At 38.9% G+C, this 27,404-nt stretch overlaps 1 protein-coding gene across 1 annotated transcript in view; it reads left to right on the top strand.

The window, feature by feature from the left end:
• Nucleotides 1-27,404, top strand: part of FGFR1OP (FGFR1 oncogene partner) — a 46,276-nt gene that overhangs the window by 831 nt on the left and 18,041 nt on the right. The window contains 5 exon segments of the mRNA XM_024205942.1: nt 6,844-6,897; nt 9,267-9,321; nt 10,255-10,343; nt 13,018-13,152; nt 16,224-16,304. Coding sequence (XP_024061710.1) covers nt 6,844-6,897; nt 9,267-9,321; nt 10,255-10,343; nt 13,018-13,152; nt 16,224-16,304 — 414 coding nt within the window.

Here is a 27,404-nt window from a genome sequence, read left to right as displayed (position 1 = left end):
CTGCAAGCAGAGGCCGTCCAACGTCCCGCTTCAAATAGGGCCCCTTCTAAATGTCCGTGGGCCTGACCCGTGTTGCCTTATTGATGGATGCGTGTATTGATTACCGATTGATCTTTTCGATTGTATTGGTTAAAAAAGAATCGATCTCCTGAGGGTTACAGCTGCAGGAATAGTATTAGGGCACGTCTTCACTACCCGCCGAATCGGCGGGTAGCAATCGATCTATTGGGGATCGACTTATCGCGTCTAGTGAAGACGCGATAAAATTGATCCCCGATGGCTCTTCCGTCGACTCCGGAAATCCACCACGGCAAGGGGCGGAAGCGGAGTCGACGGCGGCGCGGCAGCGGTCGACTCGCTGCCGTCCTCACAGCCAGGTAAGTCGACCTAAAATACACCACTTCAGCTACACTATTCACGTAACTGAAGTTGCATATCTTAGGTCGACCCCTCTCCCCCCGTAGTGTAGACCTAGCCTTAGTATTAAGAGAGCTAGGTGCACGCAAGAAACACTAAACAGATAAACAATCCCACAAATACTAAAATACAGTAGCAGATAAAAAGATAGTGCAAAGGGTTCAGCTGTGTGACCAGCATCTCTCACATCTCCCAGTGGGAGTCCCTGGCGTGTCAGTCATTATTTGCCTCATCCTTATCATCACCCATGGTTGTCATCCTGGTGTCTTCCCATGCATTTCTTCCTTCCGCACACAGGCCGGCCAACCCCTCTTATTCGGAGTCATGCTTGCACCCACTAAGGCTCATTCATATGCATAAGGGTTAGTGACTGCATGTTATAAACTGTGAGCCTTTCTTTGGTTGCTAACCCTTGGATTTCCTTTATATGAGGTTAACCACCTTGTTGGTTTCTTCTTGGGTCACATAATTTCTTTTAATTCTTTTGACATCCCCAGGTTGCAAATTGACATTCCCATTCAAAATAGACCTGTGAGGCTTCACAGAATGCCAAAAGGATGAATTCCTTGTTTGTTTCTGGGTATCTTTTATTCTTGGCTGCACCTGTGTGTCTGAATTGAGCTGGAGTCTTGCAAATCCTGAGGACAGCCTCACTGTTTGGGCCTGACTCAAATATGGTTAAGGCTTGTGCATGCTACAAGGGAGAGCCATGTGTAACTGGGTTTGGGATTGGCCTCGTTGTAACTGAGCCCTTTGAATGGCTCATAGACTGGGTCTGTGTTCGCCAGGATACGAAGCTGTGGTTCTAGGGATTCCTGTCCAGACAAGAAGCTTAGACCAATACACCTCAATTGGGACCAGCATAGTAAACCTATTGGATCATCCAGTCACTCTCCCAGTTGGAGTGTAAAATTAGCACCAAGGAATTTATTTGGGCAAATGTAAGGGGATTAGAAAAACCTGAAGTTGAAAAGTATATAATGGCAGAGGGAAGTCACTAACTTTAAAGATCAACTTGGTTTGGTGAGGTGTGTGTCACACTTCAAGCAAAACTGCAATTGAAACATTACTGTCCCATGTAGTTTGAAATAATTATGCTATTTTTTGCTTCCTTTCTTAAATTTCATTCATATATAGTGAGCACTTTTCATCTATAAGATCATATGTAAATATAGTTGATTATAGTATAGTTACTACTAGTAGTTGCTAGTTCAATTTAATTTCTTATGTAAAACCTTCCTTTCTCTCTCTCTCTCCGTGTGTGTGTGTGTATCCTTGCATAAATCCTTCCGTTCTAATGTCCTGCAAATTGTAATTAGGCTTGGAAAGTTTTGATTTTTATCAATAAATGTTGGTAAACATTGATTTCGCCAACATAAACAAACAAAGAAATATTTTATCAATATTTGAAATTAACAATTAGGCAAAGTAAGAAAAATGCTGCTTGAGAACTTCTTAGAGTTTAATTTTAGGATGTTTACTTTATATGTTTTGACACGTGACGTTGACAATTTGTGTTTTAATGGTAATCTTTTTTATATCTTGATGTTTACTGTCGTTCTCTAATCACCCATAACTTCCTGCAACTGTGAAAATTAAATAGATAAAAACACTGAAAAATAAAGTTTAAAAATACACGTTGGATTTATGGTTCAAAAGCATTTGAAAAAATTGGACTCTGCCAAGTCTATTTATAATACAGAAACTCACAGTAACTGATAAGGTTAAATGAAGCTGGCCTTGGTTAAGATAAAAGTAGCGAGAGACTCTTAGAAGTTACATTACATCCTACTCCTCACATGGCCCCTGTGCCAAATGTCAATGGTTCCTGTAGCTTCTGCTGATAGCTTTTTTTTGCCAGTGGCTCCCCCTGATGCCATGCTTCAGCCAGGGCTTTGGAGCTGTGCTCCGGCTCTGCTCCAGCTCCAGGCAAAAACCTGCTGCTCTGCTCCAAAGCCCTTCCCTGAAATTGGCAGTTTTCATATCTTAAACACAGTATTCTAAATGGCCATGTAGTAGCAGCCATCTGGATGGGGGTAAGCACAGACTTTTGATAGGTAGTTGTGGTAATTTATGGGAGTTAGGCTACTTCTATTGACCGATTTTGATAGGCATTTCCACTTCAAGTTGGTTTATATCATGCATAAGGAATTTTTCTTACAGCACATTAAATGTAATGATGCTCAACATATTGCTTGCTTGAGTATTGTGTACCTGTTAGTACTTTTTTTTTTTTTTTTTTTTTTTTTTATTTTTTTTTTGGAAAACAAGCTATGCTCTGATATTTCATATTTATACCTCAAAATTAAACAGTCTACTTTCCAAGGATGGGTGAGGGTAAAAGCTAGAAAGTAAGGCATAGAAGGATGTGTTCAATATCATGTGGAGATCAGTAAGACCTACATGAGAGCAAACTATAAGAAGGGTATGTATGTGAGTCTGATGCAGATGAAGTAGAGAGAATGTGAACTTGTCATAAGAGACAAATGTGGAAGGACTCTAGTTAAAATAGAATATATTCAATAGAAGACGTATTGTAAAGGTGACCAACGATAAAACTGGGGAAAATATACAAGACCTATTTGGTTAGTTTTAGGCTTTCTACAGAGATTTGTGAAGGAACTTGTCCTGCAGTAGTTTGTATGCGGTTGTAATAATAATAAATGTAGTTTGCTCGGTTTTGGCTTTTCTTTATATTAATATCTTGTGCACATTGGCATTTGTGTAAGTTATTTAACTTGACAATGCAAAATGTCTGTTACCTTTTAAAACAGTTTAGAGTAATGCTGGGCAGTTATTTTAGAAGTGTTATATTTTATTTACTAGTCTTTGAGCACAAGAGAATGAGTAAAACCTTAATTTGTACACTGGCCGATACTTCAACATGAATAATTGATATATTGGCCACTTGCAATTGATACACATTTCTTCTTTTGCTGATACACATTTTGCTGATACACACTTCTGAAATTGAAATATATAATATTAGTGTTCATAATCCATGAGCATGAAATTAGTTAATATTCAAAAACTACCCAGGTGTGTTTTTCTTCCTGTTACTTCATGTATTCTTGTGACATGTTTCTACAAAAGCCTGTTCTTCACATTCGTACTCTTATTACTTGTTTGCACTAAAACGGACTATGTGGTGTGTGCTGTACAAACACAAAAGAAGACTTGGGCCCTGTTCCGAAGAGCTTGTGCTTTTTCTTTTCGTTTCTTTTCTTCTTTCAGGGAGATAGTCTTCATATGAAAAAGGAAGGCCTCTACTCTTTCCCTTCCCCCACCCCCATATCCTGCTTTACAACCACTATTTTCTGACTGGATGTGACTTGTTCAAAATCATTTTATGCTCCTTTAGTTGGGTGAAATGTCACTAGTGACATGGGGTTTGCAGCACTCGCAACACCTCTTGGTCATAGCAATAGAAGAGCAAGACTCTTTTGACAGCATAAAGCTAACAGCAGCCTTGATAAGTCAGTTTTATTAGTTCAGCCTAAAAACTATTTCTGTTGGGCAGTTATCAGGATTGCCACAACAAAGGGTTAAAAAAAGAATAAAATGATATTAATTGTTAAGATGGTATGAAGTTGATTCTTTATTTTAAAGAACTTATTAGTTTCCACAGCTTCTCCTGTCACGGTTCAGGGCAACTGCACCTATATTCCCCTCCATGGTCCATGAAGAGCACCCACTCGAGGACCCAGGCTAATCAGTCATGACCTCTCTTGGGTAGAGACCTGTGCGTCTCTCCCTCTTGACCAGGGTTTTTCCAGGGCTGCATGGTTTCCTGCCATAGTTTCCTGTGGTATCACTAGCAAGCCAGACTGCCCAAACAGGCCAGCATCTGCGCCTGTATTTCTCTTTGAAGGCTATAAATAGCTGTGATTGCCAGTAGTCACAAGTTACCACACAGCTCTTTCTAAGAAGCACACTTATTCTTAAGGCAGAAGCATTACAGAGAAAATATATTAAAAACAATAAAAGAATCTACACCCATGCAACCAAGCTTATCAAAGATCACTCCCCACCAAACACAAAAAGGACTCTGGTAGGAGTCAGTCCTTCAAACTCAACCAAGGGGTTTTTCTGTGGTTACAGTTTAGTAATAGCTTAAGCTAGCACACCCATGAATAAGTTGGTCTTTTCTTTATACAGCTTGAACTTTTGATCTTGAGACTCCAGGAACAGATAATCAGCAGACAGTGGTTGTCTCCTCATGGAGTAGTTTCAGAAGGCTGAGTTTTTGCATAACTGGAGGTGGGGAATTTGCATTCACTTCCCCCTGGAGATTTCACCAGGCAAACCACTTGACAACGTTTGTCCCAGAAGTCCATTCTTGTCTGGCACATTGTTCAATGTAGTTCATAACCCTTTGAAGTTCATAACCCTTCACAAGGTTCACATCCTGTCTCCCCTCTAGGAGAGTGGTTATGTACAGTCCTGGCCCAGACCATTTAAAACCGTGGACTCCAAATATACTTAAACTTAATAAGGTCTCCCAAGGATATTGCAGAAAAGATCATATCTGTCATACCATCCATTTATTATAAAGCACATTTTAAAATGTCTATTAATTACTAATTGCCTGTCATACTCAGCACATTTTGTACTATTTGGTCTCACAGGGTGTAATCTCCAGTCTTCCCATCCCTCTTACACGTATTGTTACAGAAGCACTTCACTTCAGGAGGACAGCTTATTCATTAAACTGGAATGACTGTATAGGTACCATTATAAATAATGTTAACTATACTTTTAGCATTTTTTAGCTTCTTCGAAGTAAATGAGTATTTTTAAGAAATAATTGTTCATATTTTAAATTTAAAACTTGTGCTTGAGCTGATTTCAAGTGTTACCCACTCTACAAATAAAAAGAAGGGATCCCCTACTTTGTTAATGACATGAGAGCCAGATCTGCTTGTGGCACATGAACTAAATCACTATGATAGGATCTTAGCAGGGATACTTATTTGCATTGATGTAATGTAGATTTCTAATAGGACTGGGGGATCACTTCGTATGTGGCTCAGGAGGAGATGTCACCAGAGGCTAGGGTGACCAGATCGCAAGAGTGAAATATCAGGACACATTGGGCAAGCGGGGTGGGGGAGACGACGGTAGACACAGGTGCACAGCCCCAACCAGAGCCATGAGAGGGGGGCACACAGTCCTAGGAAGCTGCAAGAGGAGTTGTACGGCACCTGCTGCAGCCTGCACCACAAGCCACAGGGCAGGACACCCAGCTCCAGCCCCCAGTAGAAACCACGGGGCCAGGGGCACAGGGCTCCGGCTCCAGCCCCCGGCTGAAGCTGCAGGACCGGGGCACAGGATCCTAGTTGCAAAGTCAGATCCAGTTGCAGGGCAGGGAAGCGAAGGGTCCCAGTTCTAGCTCTGGCTCTAGCCGCAGTCACAGAGGTGAGGCCTCCAGTCCTGCCTTCAGCCACTGACAGGTGAAGCAAACTACGTCACAGAGGTCTGGAATCAGTGAGTCTAAATTATAGACTTAGTCGTAATACATATTTAAACATACAGATTTATTTGTACACTAAACAAACCACAGGGGTAAAGGGCCAGGTTTTTTATTCAGTCAATAAATCAACTTCCCAATTTGCATACCTCTCAGATATGCCAGAAGTCTAGTACTTCTTGGATGACTTTGCCCATAGTCATGACTTGCTTCTGGGCAATCACAAAGCTGTAGAAGTACTTGCAACTCATCCGGAAATTCATTTTGACAAGGGTTTCACTCGCACCAAATCTATGCTGCTTCGATTCTGGACATCAGTCCATGCACCTTTCATGATTGAAAATACACACTCTGAGTATGCGTTGCTTACGGGTATACTGAGCACGTACGACACCAGCTTTGCCATGTTCAGGAATTCAGTGTTACTGTCCTTGTTTCTCAGCACTTGAGACCAGAGTTCCCCAACTGAATAGTTTCCAGGTTCCAACTTGGAGTTGATGTCTTTGATGATACAGTATTCATCATAGAGCTGATCAAGATCCACTGTTTTCTGAAGGTTTACAGCTGTCACGGCCGCAGACAGATCCTTGTATTCGAATATCCTATTAACTTTGATGTTCAAACACTGGGTATTGAACAAGTAGCCAGTTGTTGAAAAATCAAACCATTTCTCCAAATATAGGATCGACACATCGTAAAATTTCATGAAGTCTTTCTGGAGACATGTAGCAGTGACAGGCAGCATCTCAGTTAATGCATTTTCAACTTTGGAGCCAAAGAATTTGTAATTTTTCCATTGCTGAAGTTTAATTCTCAGAGTATTAATTATGGCATACACTTCACATGCTGTCATACTCTCATTTTCCAATCAGAGCACAGTATCATTGAATATTATATTCAAATTGTGGGGAGAAAATAGTGACTGCAAAAATATGGTTTCTTTTTTAATTTGATAGGCAGAACTACGAGCAGCTGTATTTTTGGCACTTGAAGAGCAAGAAAAAGTAGAGGTAAGGAGATAAAATAATGTAATTTCTACTTCAGCTTTCAGTAAATGCTTAATGCAATAAAAAGTACAAAAATACAAATAAAAAGTTCGTTTTTTGTCACGTTGCCAAAAGTATGTTGATAATCTTAAATTCTTACTGATTTCAGTGGTAACAGGATCAGGCTTTAAATATGACAACAGAAATACCAAGATTTTACTCAAAATTTTCTAGTTTTTTAGATGTTTGGGTCACAACAGTGACACAAAGTGTTTGGAGTTTTTCTTAAAAACTCCATTCACAGAAAAATATAAACTGTCTCTTTTCTATTTTTTACTTTTTATAAGATCTGGTTAGATTCATAACATCTCATTTACAATTGGTTAGCTCTCTTGGGTAAATATTGATCTTGGCTAGTTTTCAAATAGCATGTTATCCAGTTGTCCAGAATGACTCTAAAGAGGATAGGAAAGAGACAAGGTGAATGAGGTAATATGTTTTATTGGACCAGATTTTGTTGCTGGAAGAGACAAGCTTTTGAGCTTCACAGGTCCCTGAAGAAGAGCTCTTGTCTCTTCCACCAGCGGAAGTTAGTTCAATAAAAGATATTAGCTCACCCACCTTATCTCTGTGTCATCCTGGGACCAACACGGCTGCAACAACACTACAAACATCTAAAAAAGATACTCCAGTCCATCAAGTGTGTTCATAAATTCTTTTAAAATGCTTCTTATTTACCCAATCAATATCATATCTGATCATAATAGACTTCTGAAATGTAAAAGATGGAAATACTTTCAAAAAGCACATTATCAAAAATTAATTAATGCATGCAGTTGCCAAGAGTACTTCTGCATTTTTTAAAAAACATTCTGAAGGAACTTTATCAGTTTACTCATGTATAAGCTTACATTTAAAATTAGAGCCTCTGAATTCTAAATATAAAGTTTTAAGAAAACGTATTTCTCATTTGCAAATTTCTGTGCTTTTTGTGCTTCTGGTGACTCTGCAGCAATAGTTAACACAGACAAAGGCTGTCCCTGGAGATGTACAGACATCATTATTAGACTGATTCATGAACAGTGATATTTTGGTATGCTGGTGATCTTGGTTTAGAATTTGTCATTATCTAAATTGTATAGTGATTTTTCAAACCAAAAACTGCATGTCAATTTCTTCTTGATTTTAAAATGTAAGTTAAATAGAACAGATCTAGTAGGGGAAATTAGCACTTAGACCCTTGCAGGAAGGTATTGCAAAAAATAGAAAATAAAATTATTGTTTAGTAATCCCATGTTAACTAATAGTTTAGTCCATATTTTGCCGGAAGAATCTGCAAATTCTATTTTAAAAAACAGAGCGAGTGCAAAATAGTTGGGCTGTCAAGCAATTTAAAAAACTAATCGTGTGATTAATCATACTGTTAAACAACAATAGACGTTCGTATGCCCCTTCATGATATCTGGCACGGCGATACCTTGCAATGCTGGTTACAAAAGTCCCATGCGAATGCCTGGTCTCACTTTCTGTTGACATTGTAAATAGGAAGAGGGCAGCATTCTCTCCTGTAAATGTAAACAAACTTGTTTGTCTTAGTGACTGGCTGAATAAGAAATTGGGCTGAGTGCACTTGTAGGCTCTAAAGTTTTACATTGTTTTATTTTTTGTACATAATTCTACATTTGTAAGTTCAACTTTCATGATAGAGATTGCACTACAGTACTTGTATGAGGTGAATTGAAAAATACTGTTTCTTTTGTCACTTTTACAGTGCAAATATTTGTAATAAAAATAATATAAAGTGATCAGTGTACACTTTGTATTCTGTGTTGTAATTGAAATCAATATATTTGAAAATGTAGGAAAAAATTCAAAAATATTTAATAAATTTCAATTGGTATTCTATTGTTTAACAGTGCGATTAAAACTGATTAATCACGATTAACTTTTTTTTGAGTTAATGGGGTCAGTTAACTGCGATTAAGCGACAGCCCTACAAAATAAAATTGGCAAACTTCTATTTTTCAGTACTTGTTTTGCTCAAACTGCTAAACTTGTAATTTATTTAACTGTATGGAAAAACATAACAATCTGTAACCTGCTGAGACTATTCCTACCTATAATAATGTTTCTGTAGCCAAACTATAATCCTCTGGGGGATTATAACAGAAATATCAAGACAGCCTTAATTATGGCCATCTAAATGTGCTGCTTTACTAATTACTACTAGTACACTTAGTCTAAAAGTACATTTTATTTGGTAAAATAGATTATTTAAGCTGTTTATTATACTAGTGAGGCCTGTATGCCCAAAACTCTTGATGAGGTGTTAAATTTCTTTGCAGTACAGGGAAATCCTTATTAATTGTCCTTGATTTTTCATCTTTCAACAGAACAAAACACCCCTGGTAAATGAAAGCTTGAAAAAGTTTCTAAGTACAAAAGATGGTAAGCTTCCCTGTTCATTAACTTATACACTCCTCAGATATTGACAAATATTTTGAAGAAAATGAAGGTAAATCCATTTGCTCTTGTTTTTGCAATATGATCCTGATGTTAGTCATAAACGGATTTGCAGTAAAGATAGAAGCCAGTCCTGCTCCTATTAGATAAATATCAAAACTACCATTGCACATGCTGAAGTCAAGATTGAGTCCAGAGTTTTTAAAACTAATACACCCCTACCTCGATATAACGCCACCCGATATAACACGAATTTGGATATAACGCGGTAAAGCAGTGCTTCGGGGGGGCGGGGCTGCGCACTCCGGTGGATCAAAGCAAGTTCAATATAATGCGGTTTCACCTATAACGCGGTAAGATTTTTTGGCTCCCGAGGACAGCGTTCTATCGAGGTAGAAGTGTATTCTGTTATTGCCATAGTCTCAGTTGAGAGGACTGATTTCTGTAGGTATTTGAATTAATTGTCGAGGAAATTTTTTCCCATTGTTTTGTCATTTGTTGATTTACAATAATTCAATCGAGCCTTTTTAGCACAGCAGAAACAGCAACCTGAAGCTGTAATACGAAAATAGATTGTAGAGCTACAGCATTAAAAGTGTGTGTGGGACAGACACCAAGATTAAGATGTCTTTGAGCTAGATTTTTATTTTATTTTTTTTTATTTTATTTTTTTAAAAGATTAAATGGGGCATGAATTTTAGAAGGAGCTTTGAGTTTTGCTCCAGCAGTTTTGGTTTAATTTAAATGTCTTCCTTATTTGGACTGAGAATTAGGTAGTTAAATACCTAAACCAGACCTGCAGAATTATGGGTGGGACAGAGGAGACCAGATTGAGGATCTCTTAAAAATCAGGTCCTTAATATAAGAGCATTTAATTCTGTTTGATGTACCAAATTTTTTTTTCCTTTTTCTTTTTAGGTCGCTTGGTTGCTGGTCTTGTTGCAGAATTTCTTCAGTTTTTCAATCTTGACTTTACATTGGCTGTTTTTCAGCCTGAATCAAGCACAGTAAGGAAGATATTGTTTTTAATCATATGCTAACTTGACTGTTAGACTCTGAAATGAACAAATGCAGAAGCTTTATTGGATTTGGTTTTGGTCTATACCTGTTACTCAAATTTATATGCTAAATATCAGCTGTACATGCATCCCTACACTAACCCAAGCCATAGACTGTCACAAGTACAGAAAAAGGATGCTTATGTAATTGATTATTCATAGGTTGTTGTTGTTTTTTTTTTCCCCCCCAAAGTTGACTCTGCTAAAAGCATATGTGCTTCATCAATTCTTTTCTACCTCGGTCATTTTAAAATAAATTAGTTTTGTCTGTGGAGCTATCTGTGCTCATAACAGTCAGGGATTCTATTAATCGAATAGTGACATTCCTTTGGCCTGTGTGCCAAATTTTAAGTCTCTATCAATGCAGCAATACTGAATTGAGAGTAAAATAACTCACTGTATAATGCCAGAAAGTGGTTGTGCTGTAAGAGAAACTGGAGGAAAAACAAGTGATTGTATGCAAATGAGCCAAACAACACAATAAGCAACAAGGTTACCTGCTTGGGGTGTTGGCCTACAATTCTGTTACAAGAGGAGGAGACTAAAAATGGCTCTTTTTGTTTGTTTGTTTGTTAAAGTAGTACTATATTTAATTATGTCTTCTAAACACTTTTTCAATTATAAAATACTTATATATGACATGGATTATTTCTAATTGAAAATATTTTTCATCTCTTTTAAAACAAACGTTTATTCCTTCACAAAGTTTTTATTCTTATTGATCACTTTTCAGTTTCGTTTTCTAGAATCGTTGCTAAACTAGTTATTTAAGCTTGAATTTGAGCAAGAATGAATTTTTTTTCATGTGAATGTCTTGCATCTGATGAAGTGGGCATTCACCCACGAAAGCTTATGCTCCAATACTTCTGTTAGTCTTAAAGGTGCCACAGGACCCTCTGTTGCTTTTTACAGATAAAAACTGGTGATTCATATTAAATCTTAGTGGAAGGACTTTTGCCCTGTTTCACAGAAGAAAATTCAGAAAAATCTTCTGCAACTGACTTAATCCTAAAACCACCTAGATTCCCATGCTGTGCCAAATGTCCTCAGCTCCATGTGTCTTCAGAATCAGCTCCGATTAAGAGGAGCTTGTATTCTAGAGAAATGGCACTTCCTACTAACAGATTTCTCCCTCGATGTCTTTAGAGTCACATCTGCTGAGTTCAGTAGCCAAAAATGCTGTTACTATACTGCTTCTGTTAGCCCTACAGAACCAACATAGCTGAGAATGCAGGCTGAGTTCTCTTTGTTGTGTGTTATCAACCGTTTTTTTTGTTTTTTTTTACTAAGATGCAATCAGTTATACCTCTGCAAACTTAAGGAAGAGCATAGTTTGATATTGATTAATGAAAAGAAAAAGACCCAGCTTGACTCTCAAAATCCAAGTTGAGATTGGGGGACTGGCATTTTTGGGGTGTGGGAAAGGTGGGAATCTTTGTTTGTAAAATGAGCATATTTGATAAGAAGCTGTATTGAAATAAAATAAATATAGAATTCCACAATGGCACATTTACAGTCATTTTTCAGATTATAATCTCTTTTGAAATCTGTTTCTCTTTTAGTAACTTCCCATAATTTATTTACTGTATTTGCTATTGATTTTGTTTCCTCACAGCACACTCTCTAATACGATCGTAGAGTAAAGTAATACATTGTGTGCAGTTATTTCTGTATTAGTAGACCCCTCATTTAATGGGATTGAGTAATTCAGGGGATTAGAGGGTTGTATACATGTTTTCAGATCAAGGTTTTTGATTTGAGTAAAGCCAGGCCTTTATGGACTAAATGATTATATAGTTGTGATGGCTCATCAAGTTGCCTATGTGAAATATGTTGGCGATTTTAATCTGTTTTGAATGAGATGTCTACATCACAAGTAAAATTTAGTGTTTGATTTCCCTGTATTTTTGAAGAGAGGGCTACAGCGCCCATTAAGTCACCTTAAGAATTTAAAAGAGGAAGGATGCTATTTGTAGTCATTCTGTATTCATGTTAGTGAAACTTGGACAAACCATACTATCACATTTTTGTGTCTGTTACATGTGTAAAAGTTGAATTTAGAGCTACCTTTGTTCATTTTTTATTGAACTGATGTACAAGCTATTCTATAATCTTTTTGCTGATGTTGAGAACAAAGGAATTTGGAAAAAAGATTAGGACAAATTTTCATCTGGGTCGTTAGTTAAAATCGGATTTTTTTGGACCCATAGAGGCTGGAAATTAAGGCTTTGATTCTGCATACTGCTCCACATAGGTGAAGCCATGTGCTTGCACAGTTCCATTGAAGTCACTGAAACCCTGCGTGGAGGCCGTGGTCCATTTGTGCTGAGCTTGTTGCAGAATCATTGGTTGAAGTATGGTATGACCCAGTTTTAAAAGGTAATAGACTAAAATAACTTGAATATAAAATTATTTTAATCTTAATTATGTGTTAAGTGACGTGGAATATTATTTGTTTTGGTTTGTAAGTTCTATAAAGTTGCTGTTTAGTGTCAGCTAGTCCTGATATGTACATGATTAAAATTGGGAAATCTTGATTGGTTGGTCAAATTGTTGCTGTGCTAACTTCTAAAAGTTTACCACTTTCATTTGAGTTTAAGGTTATATGTTAACTTTTTTCCAGCTAAATGGGCTTGAAGGGCGAGAGAATTTAGCCCGAGATTTAGGAATTATAGAAGCAGAAGGTACTGTAGGTGGCCCCTTATTGTTGGAAGTGGTCAGAAGATGTCAGCAGAAAAAAGGTTCCAGTAGTGGAGAAGTAAGTATTGTTAAAATGCATTACACCTTTTTTACAATTTACATTTTTATGTAGTTTATAAACTGCTTGTCTTGTCTTAGGGATGAACTGTTGGAATACTTTGTATGGAAATAGTATCTTAAGAGAGAGTTTCCATCTTCAGGATTTTCATTCCTGGGTCTTAGCTCTTAGGGTATTTTGACCCTTGAGTAGATAGAATGGGCAGGCCCCCTATTGGTCATCATTTGCCATTTCTTGACACCTATAAATATCACCATCTAAATGTTCCAGACAGTTCCTTTGGTTGCAGTTTCCATGATAAACCAGTACAAAATGAACACACAAGCAAGAATATACCTCAAATTAAAAAAGAAAACAAATTATAAAAATTGAGACACATCCATAAACATCTTCACTTCTGAGTGGAAGTGAGTGAGAGCCCTACGAGGCTGTATCTTCAGAGAAGACAAATTACATGTAAGTATTTTTATCTTTATTTAGCAAGATACCATCTGTGCAGAGTTCTCACTCTTGGGGAGTAAGTAGCTTGAGAGATGTCCCAAAAGAAGAAGAAAAATGGATAAAGCTGCAATGAGTAACAGCAAGGCCAATGCCAGCAGTGTGGATTTTTCTTTTACTAATCTATGAATATATGGCTTGATCCTGCTCCATTGAACCCGGTGTGAGTTTTGCCATTGTCTTCAATAGGAGCAGGATCAGACCTATGAAGAGGCTTTTTAATCATCCAATACATAAACGATATTTTAGTTTATAAGAGGTGTCAGCAATTAGTGAGAAACTTTGTACAAAAAAAATCAGTGAACTGAGAATAAGGAACCATTCCAAAAGAAACTAATGTTTTTAGGGGAGTGGAAATAAAAGGGCTACAAGAGTTTGCTTGAGAAATCTTTTCCAAAGAAATGGAGAACAGAGAGTCTGAAACAGGATTCCATTCTGGAAGCTGTATCAAAGGAACAGTGCTTTGTAAATATGTGGTGAAGATCGTGTTGTTGCTTTACAGATGTCTGGAGTGGAGACGCATCTGAAGCAGGCTGTGTCAGTAGCATATGCAGTTATAGCTCTTTCATTTCCTGATCTTTGAAGTTTTTAACTGTGCAAACTTAAAATTCTCAATGCTTTTTATGGTATATACACCTACTATACATGGCACTTAAATACTATGCTCACTGGTGTATTGGATTATATGTAACTACAGATGTCCATTTTACTGTAAACAGTAGCCCAAAAGAACAAAATAAAACACTAAATATTTTTAAAAACCTGCCTTCTATATGGTAAATTCTTATGAAGTGCAACTTTTGCATGGCCTCCAACCAAGAGAACAAAATCCTCTATCTTACCAAACTTCAACTTTAGGTCTATCTTAATTGAGTTACATTTGGTCTAAATTATGTTCTGCTTTTGAGATAACTCATTAAGCATTTATATTTGAATATATATTTAAGAAATACTGCTTCCTTTCCAAAACAGCTACAGCATTGCCAGTTCTAACTTCTCCCTCCTCCTTCGGGGCTAGATCTGATGGTAGCCAAGTGTAAGTTATAGGGAAGTTGTATAGGAATCTCTGCTCCTTTCTCTAGGCTCCCTGTGGCATCAGTTGCTGCTTCCTTTCTTACAGTTGGTTCATGTGAAACACTTCAGCGTCACAACTGCCTTCCTAGTGTCATCGCTCAATTAGAAACTAATTCAGCAATCCCACAAGCTGTGGGTTTCTATGTTTTTGTTGTCTGGAGAGACTCCTTGTTTAATTCATCTCTTGCAGCCTTTATTTTTAAAGTCAAGAAACGCATACAAGCTGGTTTTTGTTAAAATAGGAAAATCCGAATATGTAAACTTAACCCTGTCACTAGCATAAACTAAAGATATTTTGGTCAAAGGTGTGAAAAAACACCCCCTTAACAGACAGAAGTTTTACCAATGAAAAGCACCAATGTGGACAGTGCTTTGTCGGTGGGAGATGCTCTCCTGCCAACAAAGCTTTTGGGGGGTGGTTTTATTTTGTTGGAAGGAGAGCTCTCTTGCCAACAAGGAGTGGCTACACTGCGTAACTTATAGCCGCACCAGTATAGCGGCACCGCTGTGCTACTGTAAAGTACACAGTGTAGACATAGCCTTAGTTCTTTTTACAATTTTTTTTTCAAAATAGATCTAATTACTAGAATGTCTTTATAGAAAATGAGAACAGCTTTCCATTATAATTAGGAATGGAATGAGATTCTGTACAACTGCTTAATCAAAAATGTTCTCTATCTGCTGTACTTCATCATAAAGTGTTATGATAACAGCAATTTAATATAATAAGAAAAATATTTAACATGTGTTAAGAGGATGCAATGATGAATTCTGATTTTTTGATCCTGATGCAATCAACAAACAAACATTCAGTGTGAGATGTAGATTAATTTACTACTTGGTTTCTAATTTAGCTTCCTTCAGTCAAACACTTGTGACTGGTTAGTGTTTATGCAGTGTACTATGTGCAGTATAAAAGATATTACCTCACCCACCTTGTCTCTCTGGTTAGTGTTTAGTTAACTATTGGCACATTCCTAGTTGTAATGAAAATCCGTACTATCTGTTAATCTGAAATATTGCTGTTCTGTTTAAACCGGTTGTATTTTTCATCAGAAGTATTTTTAAAAGAAAACTGAAGCATTTGTATGACAAAATATTCACTGAGATGAATATAGTGAACTTAGAGGGGATCTCCAAATTTAATGGGGTCTGCGCTGTAAGCAGAGAGAATGAAATCCAGGTGATAGCATTTATTATCATTCCTGGTCAGGATAGTCATTTAAACAAAAGAATGTTTACCAGACTTTCAGAAGTAGTGCATTCAGCTCTTTCACTTACACCAAGAATGTGTTTAAATACGCACTAATAAATTAGCCAGAAGAAAACTTAATTTGAAAATAGTTCTGGCTTAGAATTGCTAAAGTGGCTGCACAATGTCACAATTTGTATGTAGTGAACGGCAAAGAGTTTTGCACCCTTCGTTGTCGTCATTTGGCATTCTGACACAGTCTTATAGAATCTTAAGTATGTTATTTCTTTGTGCAACTTTGGTTTAGGTAGCTCCAGTTCTGTCTGACATGCGTTCTTCACCAAAATCACCTGATGGAAGATCAATTACACATCCAATATCAAGTAAGGTAAGTTAGCTACATAAAAGGAAACGCTAAATAATGTAACATTTTTTGTTAAAGTGCATTAAAAAGAGGGTTTTTTAATGTAAAAGACTATTATTGCAGAAATGCTGACTGATTCATTTAGCAGGAATCTTTTGGCCATCATACTCAGCTGGTTGAGGCTCTGGTCTTCCTTTTCCAAACATTTTTGAAATATAGAAGAGCTGTGTAAATCCTTGTGTAGTGACAGTGGAAGTTGAAATATTGGTCATTGGCTTTAATTTATCAATAGTGCCTTAAATGGGAGATGAATAACCAAGCTCTTAAATAAATGGTCTTTGCTTGGTGCTAATCATCCATTTTTCAGACATGAAACTGTATGCTTAAATTGAAGGTGCTCAGTCTGAAAGTATTTAGTTAGTTGCAATGTCTAAATGACTTTCTGCATATTGTTTTAATGTAAAATGTTGACGGTTGTCATAGGACATGTTGCAGCATGCTGTTAGATAAGCAGTACAAAAAATTTGGTGTCGTGGCAAATTATAGCCAGCTTGTGGGATTGTTCAGCACAAGGTGAGGGGCTAATTGTCACAACAAGTGATGATATCACATCATGAGATAAACACTGATGTGTTCAACTGTGTTAACGAAGTGACCCTGTGCAATTTCTATTCAAAACAAAAAAAGACTATTCTGGACACTTGTGCTCATCCAGGGTTAGTCCACTTCACTTTCTGCTCAATAACAAGGTTTCCTTTTTTAATTTTTATTTTAGATGCGTAAAAACTGAAACTAGTTTTCTTGCTTCCCATTTTACTCCAGTTTTGGGGAATTGGAATGTGGATGTGGAGTACATGAAGTGGTGTATTCCAGCAGTAGTTTCAAAGTCATACTGTTTCCTTTTTCCCTCTGATATATGTATCAGCAGTTCTGAATGACACATCACATACAGCTTAGTCTCTAACCATCCTCTTGCTTCCCAAAAATACTTTAGAATAGAGAACAACAAAAACTTGATTCATTTTTTTGTATGTAAAAATAAAAACTAAATTTTAAAAAGAAAATTCTTGTGATAAAGGAAGGGGAGTCCAATTGCTGAAATTATATATAAAATAGGATAGACTAGTACAGCTTATGGAGGAGGGGACAGAAAAACTCACATGGTAGAAGCTGCTTAATTGGAACACCTTGGTGAATTCCCATCATCTTGATTTAACAGCTGTTTCATTTAAATAGTTTCCCCAAACATTACTTAAGATCATCACCATATGTTTCTGCAACTTGAATCACTTAACTGATGCTTGGTTATATACTAGCTATATTTTTACTGCATAGATCGTACTTTAAAATTGGTAATTTATTTCAATTATCAAAACATTAAAATTGGCACAAACTATACATCACTGAAACTATACATCACTGGCTGTCACTATGTTGAACAGAGCAAAAGTGTACTGATGAATTTTAACTTTCATTAACACCTGTATCTGTATTAGGCCAGAAGTCATCCCAGCAAAGTACCTTTGAGCAAGTACACTTCTTTTAAAGCAACAACATACTTATTCAGTTTAATAGGGAAAACTTGTTTTCAGAACTCATTCCACTAAAGTAATTATTCACATCTTATATAAATGGCTTCAGCTGCCACTCAAATTTAAAAAAAACAAGTATATCTGAATAAAGCACATTACAACTGAAGGCATGTTACAACATTTTTTAAAAAGTTTGAAATGTCAGAGTGCATAGCAAGAAAATAATCAAGAAAACTAGTAATGAGTGGCTGCTTTGGAATTTTTCATTCATTTCTTTTGTTTAAGAGAGTGGAAATTATAGAAGAGCATTAGGAAAGTCTTTGCTTATTGGAAGTGCCAGTTTGTCTTGTAATGCTTTGTAGCCTAGTAAACAAAAATAAGTCTGATTGATGCCATCTCAGCTTATCATTGCTTTTTAACCAGCTATCAAATACAGTTTCTTAATCCTGTTCTTTAAGTATTTTGTGCACTTGTGCGTGTCAGTTAGGTAACCTTTGTTCAACGTTTGGTGTTCAAACCCCCAGAAAAGGAAAGTAGAAGAAATATTCATAATTGCAAATAACAGTTTTAACTCTGAAAGCTAACATACGTATTAAAGATTGGCATTTTTAATAGACTTGAGAAGTAGTACAGTGATCATTACAAATAAAATGTACCAAGTGTTTTCATACAGTAAAGTATAATACCCTTTAAACATATATTTTAAAAAAAACTTATTAAAACGGACAAGAAAAAGTGTTAAAATCCCTTAAGACAGGGAGGATTTCATTCTGACACATCAGTGTATGTGCCTCAGTCGCTTCCAGATTACATTTACTTAAACAGGTTATAGTTAGAAAGTGGGGAAAAAAATAAAAAGAGCCAGGGGAGATGGTTGATATTGAGCACTTGTATAGAGCTTCACATTCAAAGGACTGAGCAAATACTAATCCTAACAACAATCTCGTGGCATAGGCGAGCCCCATTTTATAAATTATCTACATGCAATTTATATAAGGTTGGAGTTTTTACCAGATATGAGACCCTACTGATGCCAGAATCTTGTCTCCGGTTATTCTTGCTCAGAAGTTTTAGAATCTACTTAAGACATTACCAAGCATTTATTGATCAAATATATCCATTTTGGTCATTCTAAAAGGGAATTCAGGGGAGTACAGTTGTTCATACAAGATCCTTAATCTCATACTGATGGCCAGGACACCCTGAAATCAAGCTGTATGCCAGTCCAGGGTAACTGCTTCTTAGAGAGCAAACAAGCAAATAATCAGTTACTTTTGGTGCTGGCATTGCCTTGACAGTATAATTGGCTTTCCTGTTTCCTGAATGTCTACAAACTCCATTTTAGTAAATATGTGCAATACTTTGACATACTGAACATATAGTATTGAGTTGTTCCCTGAAAATAGGCATATAAATGACAAAATTATCCAGAAAATCAGTCATTCTTACAGAGCTTTTGTGCAGTTTGTGTGCAGTGGATGCTTCTGCTGGTTCTTGATTTAGAAATTATCTTTTGTGTCTAATTACCCACTGTGCTTTTTATGATACCAGGCCCACTTGGTATACTTCCAAGGGTTCTGAGGAGCTTAAGTATAAAGTGTTGAACCACTAGCAAAACTGTGCGATCTCTCATTAAAAACAGCTACTGTACCGGAGGATTGGAGGATAGCAAACGTGCCTATGTTAAAAGACTCAATGGATGATTTGTGGAATTACAGAGCAGTAAACCATATATCTGTACCTGCTAAATAGGGTAAAATTATAATTAAAAAATAGAATAATAAAACACCTGGAAGATCATATTATGTTAGGATCTAACTAGCATGGTGTCTGCATAGGAAAATAGTATCTCACTGATCTACTAGAATTCTGCAACATGTCAAAGTAGTGGATAAAGTTGACATAATTTATTTAGACTTTCAAAGGTCCTATGACAAGATGAGAAATGAAATCATGGGATGAGAGGCAAAGTATTGGATCATAACCTGGCTAAGAGCAAAAATAAAAGGAAAAATTTACTCATAGCAAAAGGTTGACAGGAGGATGCCTCAAGGTTACATGTCATATCCAGTGTTTAATACATTTATAATCTGGAATAGGGGTGAGCAGGGAGATATCTAAATTTAGATAAGACACAGTTCTTTGAGTGATTGCACGTCAATTCCACTTCAGAGAGGGGTGTGTGTGTGTGTGTGTGCAGTTGTCAGAGATTTTTCCGTCAGTGGTACCTGTTTGGATGGCACGTGCGCCCTTTGCTGCATGTGCCACCTTGCAAAGATATAAAGGATAGAGCTGCTGCCTACCCCCCTCAGTTCCTTCTTACGGCCTTTGACGGTTGTTGGAAAGTGTGGTTTTGCTATTGCAGGTTTTTTCCGATGTTTATATGGTTGTTACTTGTTTTAGTAATTTCAGTAGTTTAAACTGTTTACGGAAATGAGTTTTCTTTTGAAGTGTTTGTAAATATTTTGGTTCCATTGTTGGGTTATGCCTTGGTTACTGGGTTTCAAGCCCTGCTTTCCTTCAAGAAACTGATGCCAGTGAGTGACTTGCAATCCAATTGCCTGAAGCGTCTTGGGGAATCTCACATCAGGGACTGTTTTCAAATTTGCAGGGACTTTAATCCAAGAACCAAGACAGACAGGGAGCCTGGCTTAAGTTTCTTCTCACGGAGACGGCTTTGTGTCCACCCTCAGAGTGTTCCCACTCAGGGTGGGTACCGAGTGCATCCGTGTCAATCAGGAGTGCTCTGCCTCCCAAGTACTGAGGAAGAGCGACCAGAAGATGGTATGTAAGGGCTCAGTATCTGGGAGAGCTAGGTACAAGGACAACAGAGTGCACTTGAGGCCAAAGTGCACTCCGAGACAGTCCATCTGCTCAGCAGGGACTATCAGCATCGGCACCTCTGAGGTGGCTTCGTCTGGTTCAATGGTACAGGAGACTATCCCAGTACTGTCTACTCCGGAAGCTTATGCGGCAGCATGGGACCTACTGAGTGTCTCAGGGTCAGCTTTGCTAACAATCCAGGAGTCTTCTTGCCCAGTACCAGCACCTACTGTAACTGTATTGTCCCAGCAGATGGTACCGTCCATGCCTCCAGTCTTCCGCCTGCCTCTTTGCGTGCTTCTACTGTCCAAAGGGAAGCTGGCCATGATCTTACCATTACTGCTGTCTCCGGGCTCCCAACATTAATCCCCAGCACCAATGGGAATAGCCCCTTTCTAAGAGGCTGATTTATCTTCGGACTCTGAGGTTGTCTCTTTGTCGCAGCCACACCAGGAACAACTCCGTTCCTCTTCCACCACCTACCATCCTTGGCATCCCCTGGAGGATCTATCTTGGCCTTCAAGAGAAGACCCATGGCCAGGAGGAAATTGGGCTTCAGAGCCTTATCAGTGGCCTTGTTGGGAGGATTGTTTCATGCCCTTCCTGCTCTTTTTTTCATTGAGTGGGCACCAAGATTTACCATACCAATTGCAGCGGGAGACCACTCCTGTTACTGGGCTCAGTGCCAAGAGGGAGGAAGTTGCTCCAGTAGATCTTGCTTTAAAGCAGTCAGTGGAGGCCCCAGTGAAGCCACCTTTGGCTTCCTCCTCTTCATCACCCAATGAAGCAGTTGTGTTGGAAGGTTCCTCAACTCCCACTGAGGATTACAAGGCTCATCAGGACCTGTGTAAGAGGGTGGCTGCTGCCCTGTATATCCAGGTGGAAGAGGTTGAAGAAAGGTCTCACAGGCTGGTTGACATCTTAGCTTATGTGAGACTATCTAAAGCAGTGGTTCTCAACCGGGTGTATGCAGAGGTCTTCCAGAGGGTACATCAACTCATCTAGATATTTTCCTAGTTTTACAACAGGCTACATATAAAAAGCACTTGCAAAGTCAGTACAAACTAAAATGTCATACAATGACTTGTTTATACCACTCTATATATTAAATACTGAAATGTAAGTACAATATTTATATCCAATTGATTTATTTTATAATTATATGGTAAAAATGAGAAAGTAAGCAATTTTTCAGTAATATTGTGCTGTGATACTTTTTTTTTTATTTTTTTGTCTGGTTTTGTAAGCAAGTAGCTTTTAAATGAGGTTAAACTTGGGGGTACACAACACCAATCAGACTCCTGAAAGGGTATAGTAGTCTGGAAAAGTTGCGAGCCACTGATCTGGACTGGTGGTCCCAATTAATGAAGTGAACTTGAAGCACAGCAAGGTACTGTGTCAGATTCTCTCTCTCTCTCTCTCCCCCCCTTACCCCCAGCAAAAAGGGCCAAGTGCAAATATTTTGTCCCTTTTCAGGGGGTTGAGTATTTTTACACCCACCCCCCTCTGGGGTCATTGGTGGTCTCAGCTGCCAATGAGAGAGAACGCCAGGGTCAGCAGGCATTTACCCCAGTAGGAAAGGATGCACAGAAGCAGGATCTCTTTGGCAGAAAACTTTATTAGACAGTGGGCCTACAGTTTAAGATTGCTAACCAGCAGACTTTGCAGGGATATTATGACTTTAGCGTCTGAGACAATATATTAAAATTTAAAGACAAATTGCTAGAGGATGCAAGGCGGGGATTTCTCGTCATGTTGGATACGGTTTAATTAATGGCCAAAACTTCCCTTCAGATGTGTTTGGACTCTGCAACTAGAGCCATGGCATTGGCCATTACAAATCACAGCTGCTCGTGGCTTTAGTCATCCGGTCTTCCTCAAGATGTCTGACAGACCATAGGGAACCTGCCCTTTGCTCTTCTCTGAGCAGAGAGATGACAAGCTGCATAGCCTAAAGAACTCACGGGAGATGGACAAATCTTTGGGCATACACCTTCACCAAAGAGGAAGCAATTCTTCTATCAGCAGCCTCACTGTTTTCCTGCTTTCACATCTTGTCACCAAGACCGAGCCAGAAAAAAAGGCTGAAGTTATAGGAGAAGACCCTTCCCTCCTTCTTCAGCAACGGCTCCTGGTTCATCCAGACAAAGTAGGAGTTGTAAGCAAACATTTTGATGTTTGTCAAGGACAGCCTACCAGTTTCCAGAGTGCCAGCCTCTCCTATCCCACCATTTGCCAACCAGCTATCCCACTTCCTAAGTCTTAGTCCCACTAGAGACCAGTAGGTCTTAAGCAAAGTGGACTTGGGATACACCCTTCATCTTCTTTCTATCTCCCCTTCCCCATCCCTTTTCAGGGACCACTCCCATGAGGAGGTCCTCCTTCGGGAGGTGCAATCTCTTCCTTAGTGGGGGCCATAGAGGAAATTCCTCAGTTATACAGAAGGAAGGGTTTTTTTTTATTATTCACACTATTTCCTGATCCTGAAAGCAAAGGGAGTTCTCAGACCCATATGAGAATTTTCATGGTCACAATGGTTTCCATTATTCCCCCTCTGGAGTTCTATTCATTGAACTTTTTGAAACTTTGCACTTTTAGAGAGAGGTAAGGGATTGACTCTGTGTACACACATTTGCAGAGTGACAATAGGGTTGAGGATTGTTATTTTTCACCTATATATATTATTTATTTATTTATTTTATTTATTTAAAAACATTTTTGCTGTTATCTCTGGAGAGACAAATCCACAGTTTGAGAACTGCAAAACTAAGCATCTCTGATGGTATCTTCTACACTGAGCCCCATTGGGTAAATAGAAAGATTAACCTAAATAATCTATACAGAAGCCTCTGGAACCCCATAAGATTGGGTTCCTGTAGCGGGTGAATGCCCGCTCCAGCCCTGAAGGGGTTGGAAAAGCCCTGCAGAGGGCTGGGGCTGTGTAAAGGGGCAAAACCCCGGCTGATTGGGGAAGTGGCTGCAGCTGGGGCCACGCCCCAAACTGAGGAACTCAGCCTTATAAGAAGACCAGGGTAGCCAGAAGCTGAGGAGTCTCCCTCTGACAGGAGAGAGAGAGACAGGCCTGGCTGCAGGGAGCTCACCCGGGGACCTAGAGTAAGGCAGGGCTGGGGAAAGGCCTTGTGGGCTGGGAAGCCCTAGGCGAGCAACTCCCCAGGCTGCAGGGCCTGGTCCTAGGCCCAAATAGGTACTGGGGTTGCACAGGGGCAGCCTGAGGGTGGGTAAAAGCAGCCAGTCCAAACCCCTTGTTGCCGATGATGATTGGCTGATAGACTGCAGTCTGCCCCAGGGCGCGGGGGCTAGATGGTGACTGGCAGTAGCCACGACTGAGGCGACATTGGGATAAGGGGTGGGGGTTCCCCTGGGTGGGGAGACCCAGAGAGAGAGTGGGGTACTGCCAGGGGGGCAGCACCCAAGCCAAGGGCACCGGGGTCCGGGAGGGACACGGGGCCAACGACAGGCGGGACACCTGGCCTGCAGAGGGCGCTCCGGATGCTGGGTGAGCTAATTCCTGAGACAACCAGCAGGAGGCACCGCAGGGGTGAGTCCACGCCTGATTACAGTCCCTAATCCATGAACTATTGGAACTCATTTACAAAACTTTTCTTAAACATTACATGAATATATTGTCTTATACTATAGAATTTATAATCCCTATTCCATGATGAGATATCTTTGAGCTATAATGTATCTTAATTAAAACTATCTTTAGATAGGTTTTTTCCTGAAAAAGCATTTTATCAAGAAAATCCAATTTAAATTAAAAAAATCAGATTATTTTTTTATTTAAAAAAAATCATTGATTTTTATCCACCCTGTGTGCAACACATCTTGAAGAAAAACAGTTTCAGAAGAGGTTAGTAACCATTTCTTATTTAGGTTAGTAAAGTCCAGAGACGACTCTGAGGAACTTCAAAGGTACCTAATCAAGTTAGGTGAGAGGGCAATATAGATGTATTTATTGAACTTAATTTGCTTATTAATGTACATATGAGGGGGAAATGACAGCTAAGAGAGGGACAGGATAGTACACAAATATTTGAAAATTGTAAGCATCAAGGATAAGAATTTTTAGGAAAGTATACTGCAATGAGGATAAGAAAAAGTAAGCATTCTGAGAAACTTTCTACAGTTAGGTCTATTACAATGTGAAATAATTTCCAAAGGGAAATGGTAGAAATGCCCTCTCTTGGAACACTTAAAAGGAAACGGAACAAAGCTATAGTAAACTGACAGTAGGGAATCATTCTGCATTATCAGAAATGTAATAGATAGAGAAATGCTGTATGTCTTCTGTGGAAAATTTTGTTTTGTACACATAAAGTGATTGCTTTGATAGCAATCTTTACATAAGAAACATCAGAATAACCATACTGGTCGGACCATTGGTCCATCTAGCCTATCTTCTGACAGTGGCTGATGCCAGATGCTTCAGAGGGAGTGAACAGAACAGGGCAATTTATCAAGTGAACCATCCCTTGTCATCCAGTCCCAGCTTCTGTCAGTCAGAGGTTTAGGAACACCCAGAGCATGGGGTTGCATCCCTGACTATCTTGACTAATAGCCATTGATACCTATCCTCCATCAACTTATCTAATTTGTTTTTGAATCCAGTTATACTTTTGGCCTTCACAACATCCCCTGGCAATGAGTTCCACAGGTTGACTGTGTGTTGTGTAAAGTAGTACTTTCTTTTGTTTGTTTTAAATATGCTATCGATTAATTTCATTGGGTGGCCCTTGGTAATGTGTTATGTGAAGGGGTAAATAACAATTCACTTTCTTCATACCATTCATGTTTTTACAGACCTCTATCATTTCACCCCCCCCCAGTCGTTTCTTTTCTAAAATGAACAGTCCCAGTCTCTTTAATCTCTCCTCATATTAAAGCTGTTCCATACTCCCAATTGTTTTTGTTTCCCTTCTCTGTACTTTTTCCAATTCTAATATTTATTTATATTTTTGAGATGGGGCATGCAGTATTCAAGGTGTGGCCATACCATGGATTTTTATAGTGGGAAAGGAATAGATAATATCCTAATGACCATAGTTCCTAACATTGTTAGCTTTTTTTGACTGCCATTGCTCTTTTGAGCAGATGTTTTCAGAAAACTATCCACAGTGACGTCAATATCTTTCTTGAGTGGTAACAGCTAATTTAGTCCCTAAAATTCTGTATGTATAGTTGGGATTGTGTCTTCCAATGTACATAACTTTGCATTAATCCCCATTGAATTTCATCTGCCATTTTGTTGCCCAATCACCAGTTTTATTAGATCCCTTTGTAACTTTTCAGTCAGCTTTGGATATAACTATCTTGAGTAATTTAGTTTCTTCTGCAAACTTTGCCACCTCACTGTTTACCCCTTTTCCAGATCATTTATGAATATGTTGAACAGTACTGGTCCCAGTACAGATCCCTGGGGGACACTGCTATTTATCTCTCTCCATTGTGAATACTGACCATTAATTCCTACCCTTTGTATCCTGTCTTTTAAGCAGTTACTGATCCATGGGAGGACCTTTTCTCTTATCCCATTATTGCCTATTTTGTTTAAGAACTTTTGGTGTGGGACCTTGTGAAAGGCTTTTTGAAAGTTTGGATATGCCTTATCCACTAGATCACCCTTATCCACATGCTTTTTGACCCCCTCAAAGAATTCTAATAGATGGGCAAGGCATGATTTCCCTTTACAAAAGCCACGTTGACTCTTCCGCAGCATATTGTGTTAATCTATGGCCTTGTCTAGACTTGCAAGTTAGAGCACATTAAATCAGCCCCAGGCACCATAACTCCTGAGGTGTCCACACTGGCAAGGCACTTAGAGCGCCTGGACTCTACAGCTGAGCGTTCCTGGTAATCCACCTCCACGAGAAGCATAGAGCTTGCTGTGCCTGGGCTGGAGCGCCGGGATGTCAGTGTGGACGACGTGTTGCATTACTGCACTGTGATTGGCCTGTGGAAACATCCCATAATCCCCTGAAGTCAAGTGACAACTCTGGTCATTGTTTTGAACTCAACTGCAGGCATGCGTATATCCCCTTTCAGAGCTCCGTTTCTGACAGCCCGCATGCTTATCTGCTCTGGGACACAAAGCAAACCATTACTGTGGAAAGCTCCTGCTGCAGAGTGTCTGTGTGTCTGTGTGTGAGAGAGAGACGGGGGTGGGGGCTGATGTTGGGTTTCCCCCTGCCGCTGTCTGAACTTACAAGATAGCATGCTAACACACTCTACCCCCCAAAACACAGTCTGTCCCTCCATACACACACAACACACTCCCTGTCACACTCTCCACCCCCTCATTTGAAAAACAGCTGGCAATCTAGTAGGATGCCCATGGAACAATGGGATTGGGAAACCTGCATCATGTGACACTGTGCCTGCCCCATTAGGCATTGCAAACCCTTTCCAAAGCACGCTGCAGACACTTGCACACTGGGATAGCTACCACAATGCACTGCTCTCTGGCATTGCAAGAGCTGTTAATGTGGACATGCTCCACAGTCACAAGGAGCACAGTGTGAACACACAGCAGTGCTTTCCCTGCTGCTGTCTCTGAGGGCTGGTTTTACACCCGGTGTTCTAGATCTGCAAGTAGAGACGTAGGCTATGTGTCTGATAAATCTGTTTGTTACTATAGTTTCAACCAGTTTGTCTGAAGTTAGACTGACTGGCCTGTAATTGCCAGGATCGTCTCAGGAGCCCTTTTTTTTTTTTTTTTTTTTTTTTTTTTTTTTTTTTTTTTTTTTTT

This window comes from Terrapene carolina, unplaced genomic scaffold (genome assembly GCF_002925995.2).
Source record: "Terrapene carolina triunguis isolate 2854851 unplaced genomic scaffold, T_m_triunguis-2.0 Scaffold85, whole genome shotgun sequence".
Classification (NCBI taxonomy): domain Eukaryota; kingdom Metazoa; phylum Chordata; order Testudines; family Emydidae; genus Terrapene; species Terrapene triunguis.
The sequence above is the reverse complement of the archived record's forward strand: the minus strand, read 5'-3'. Positions and strand labels throughout refer to the sequence as shown.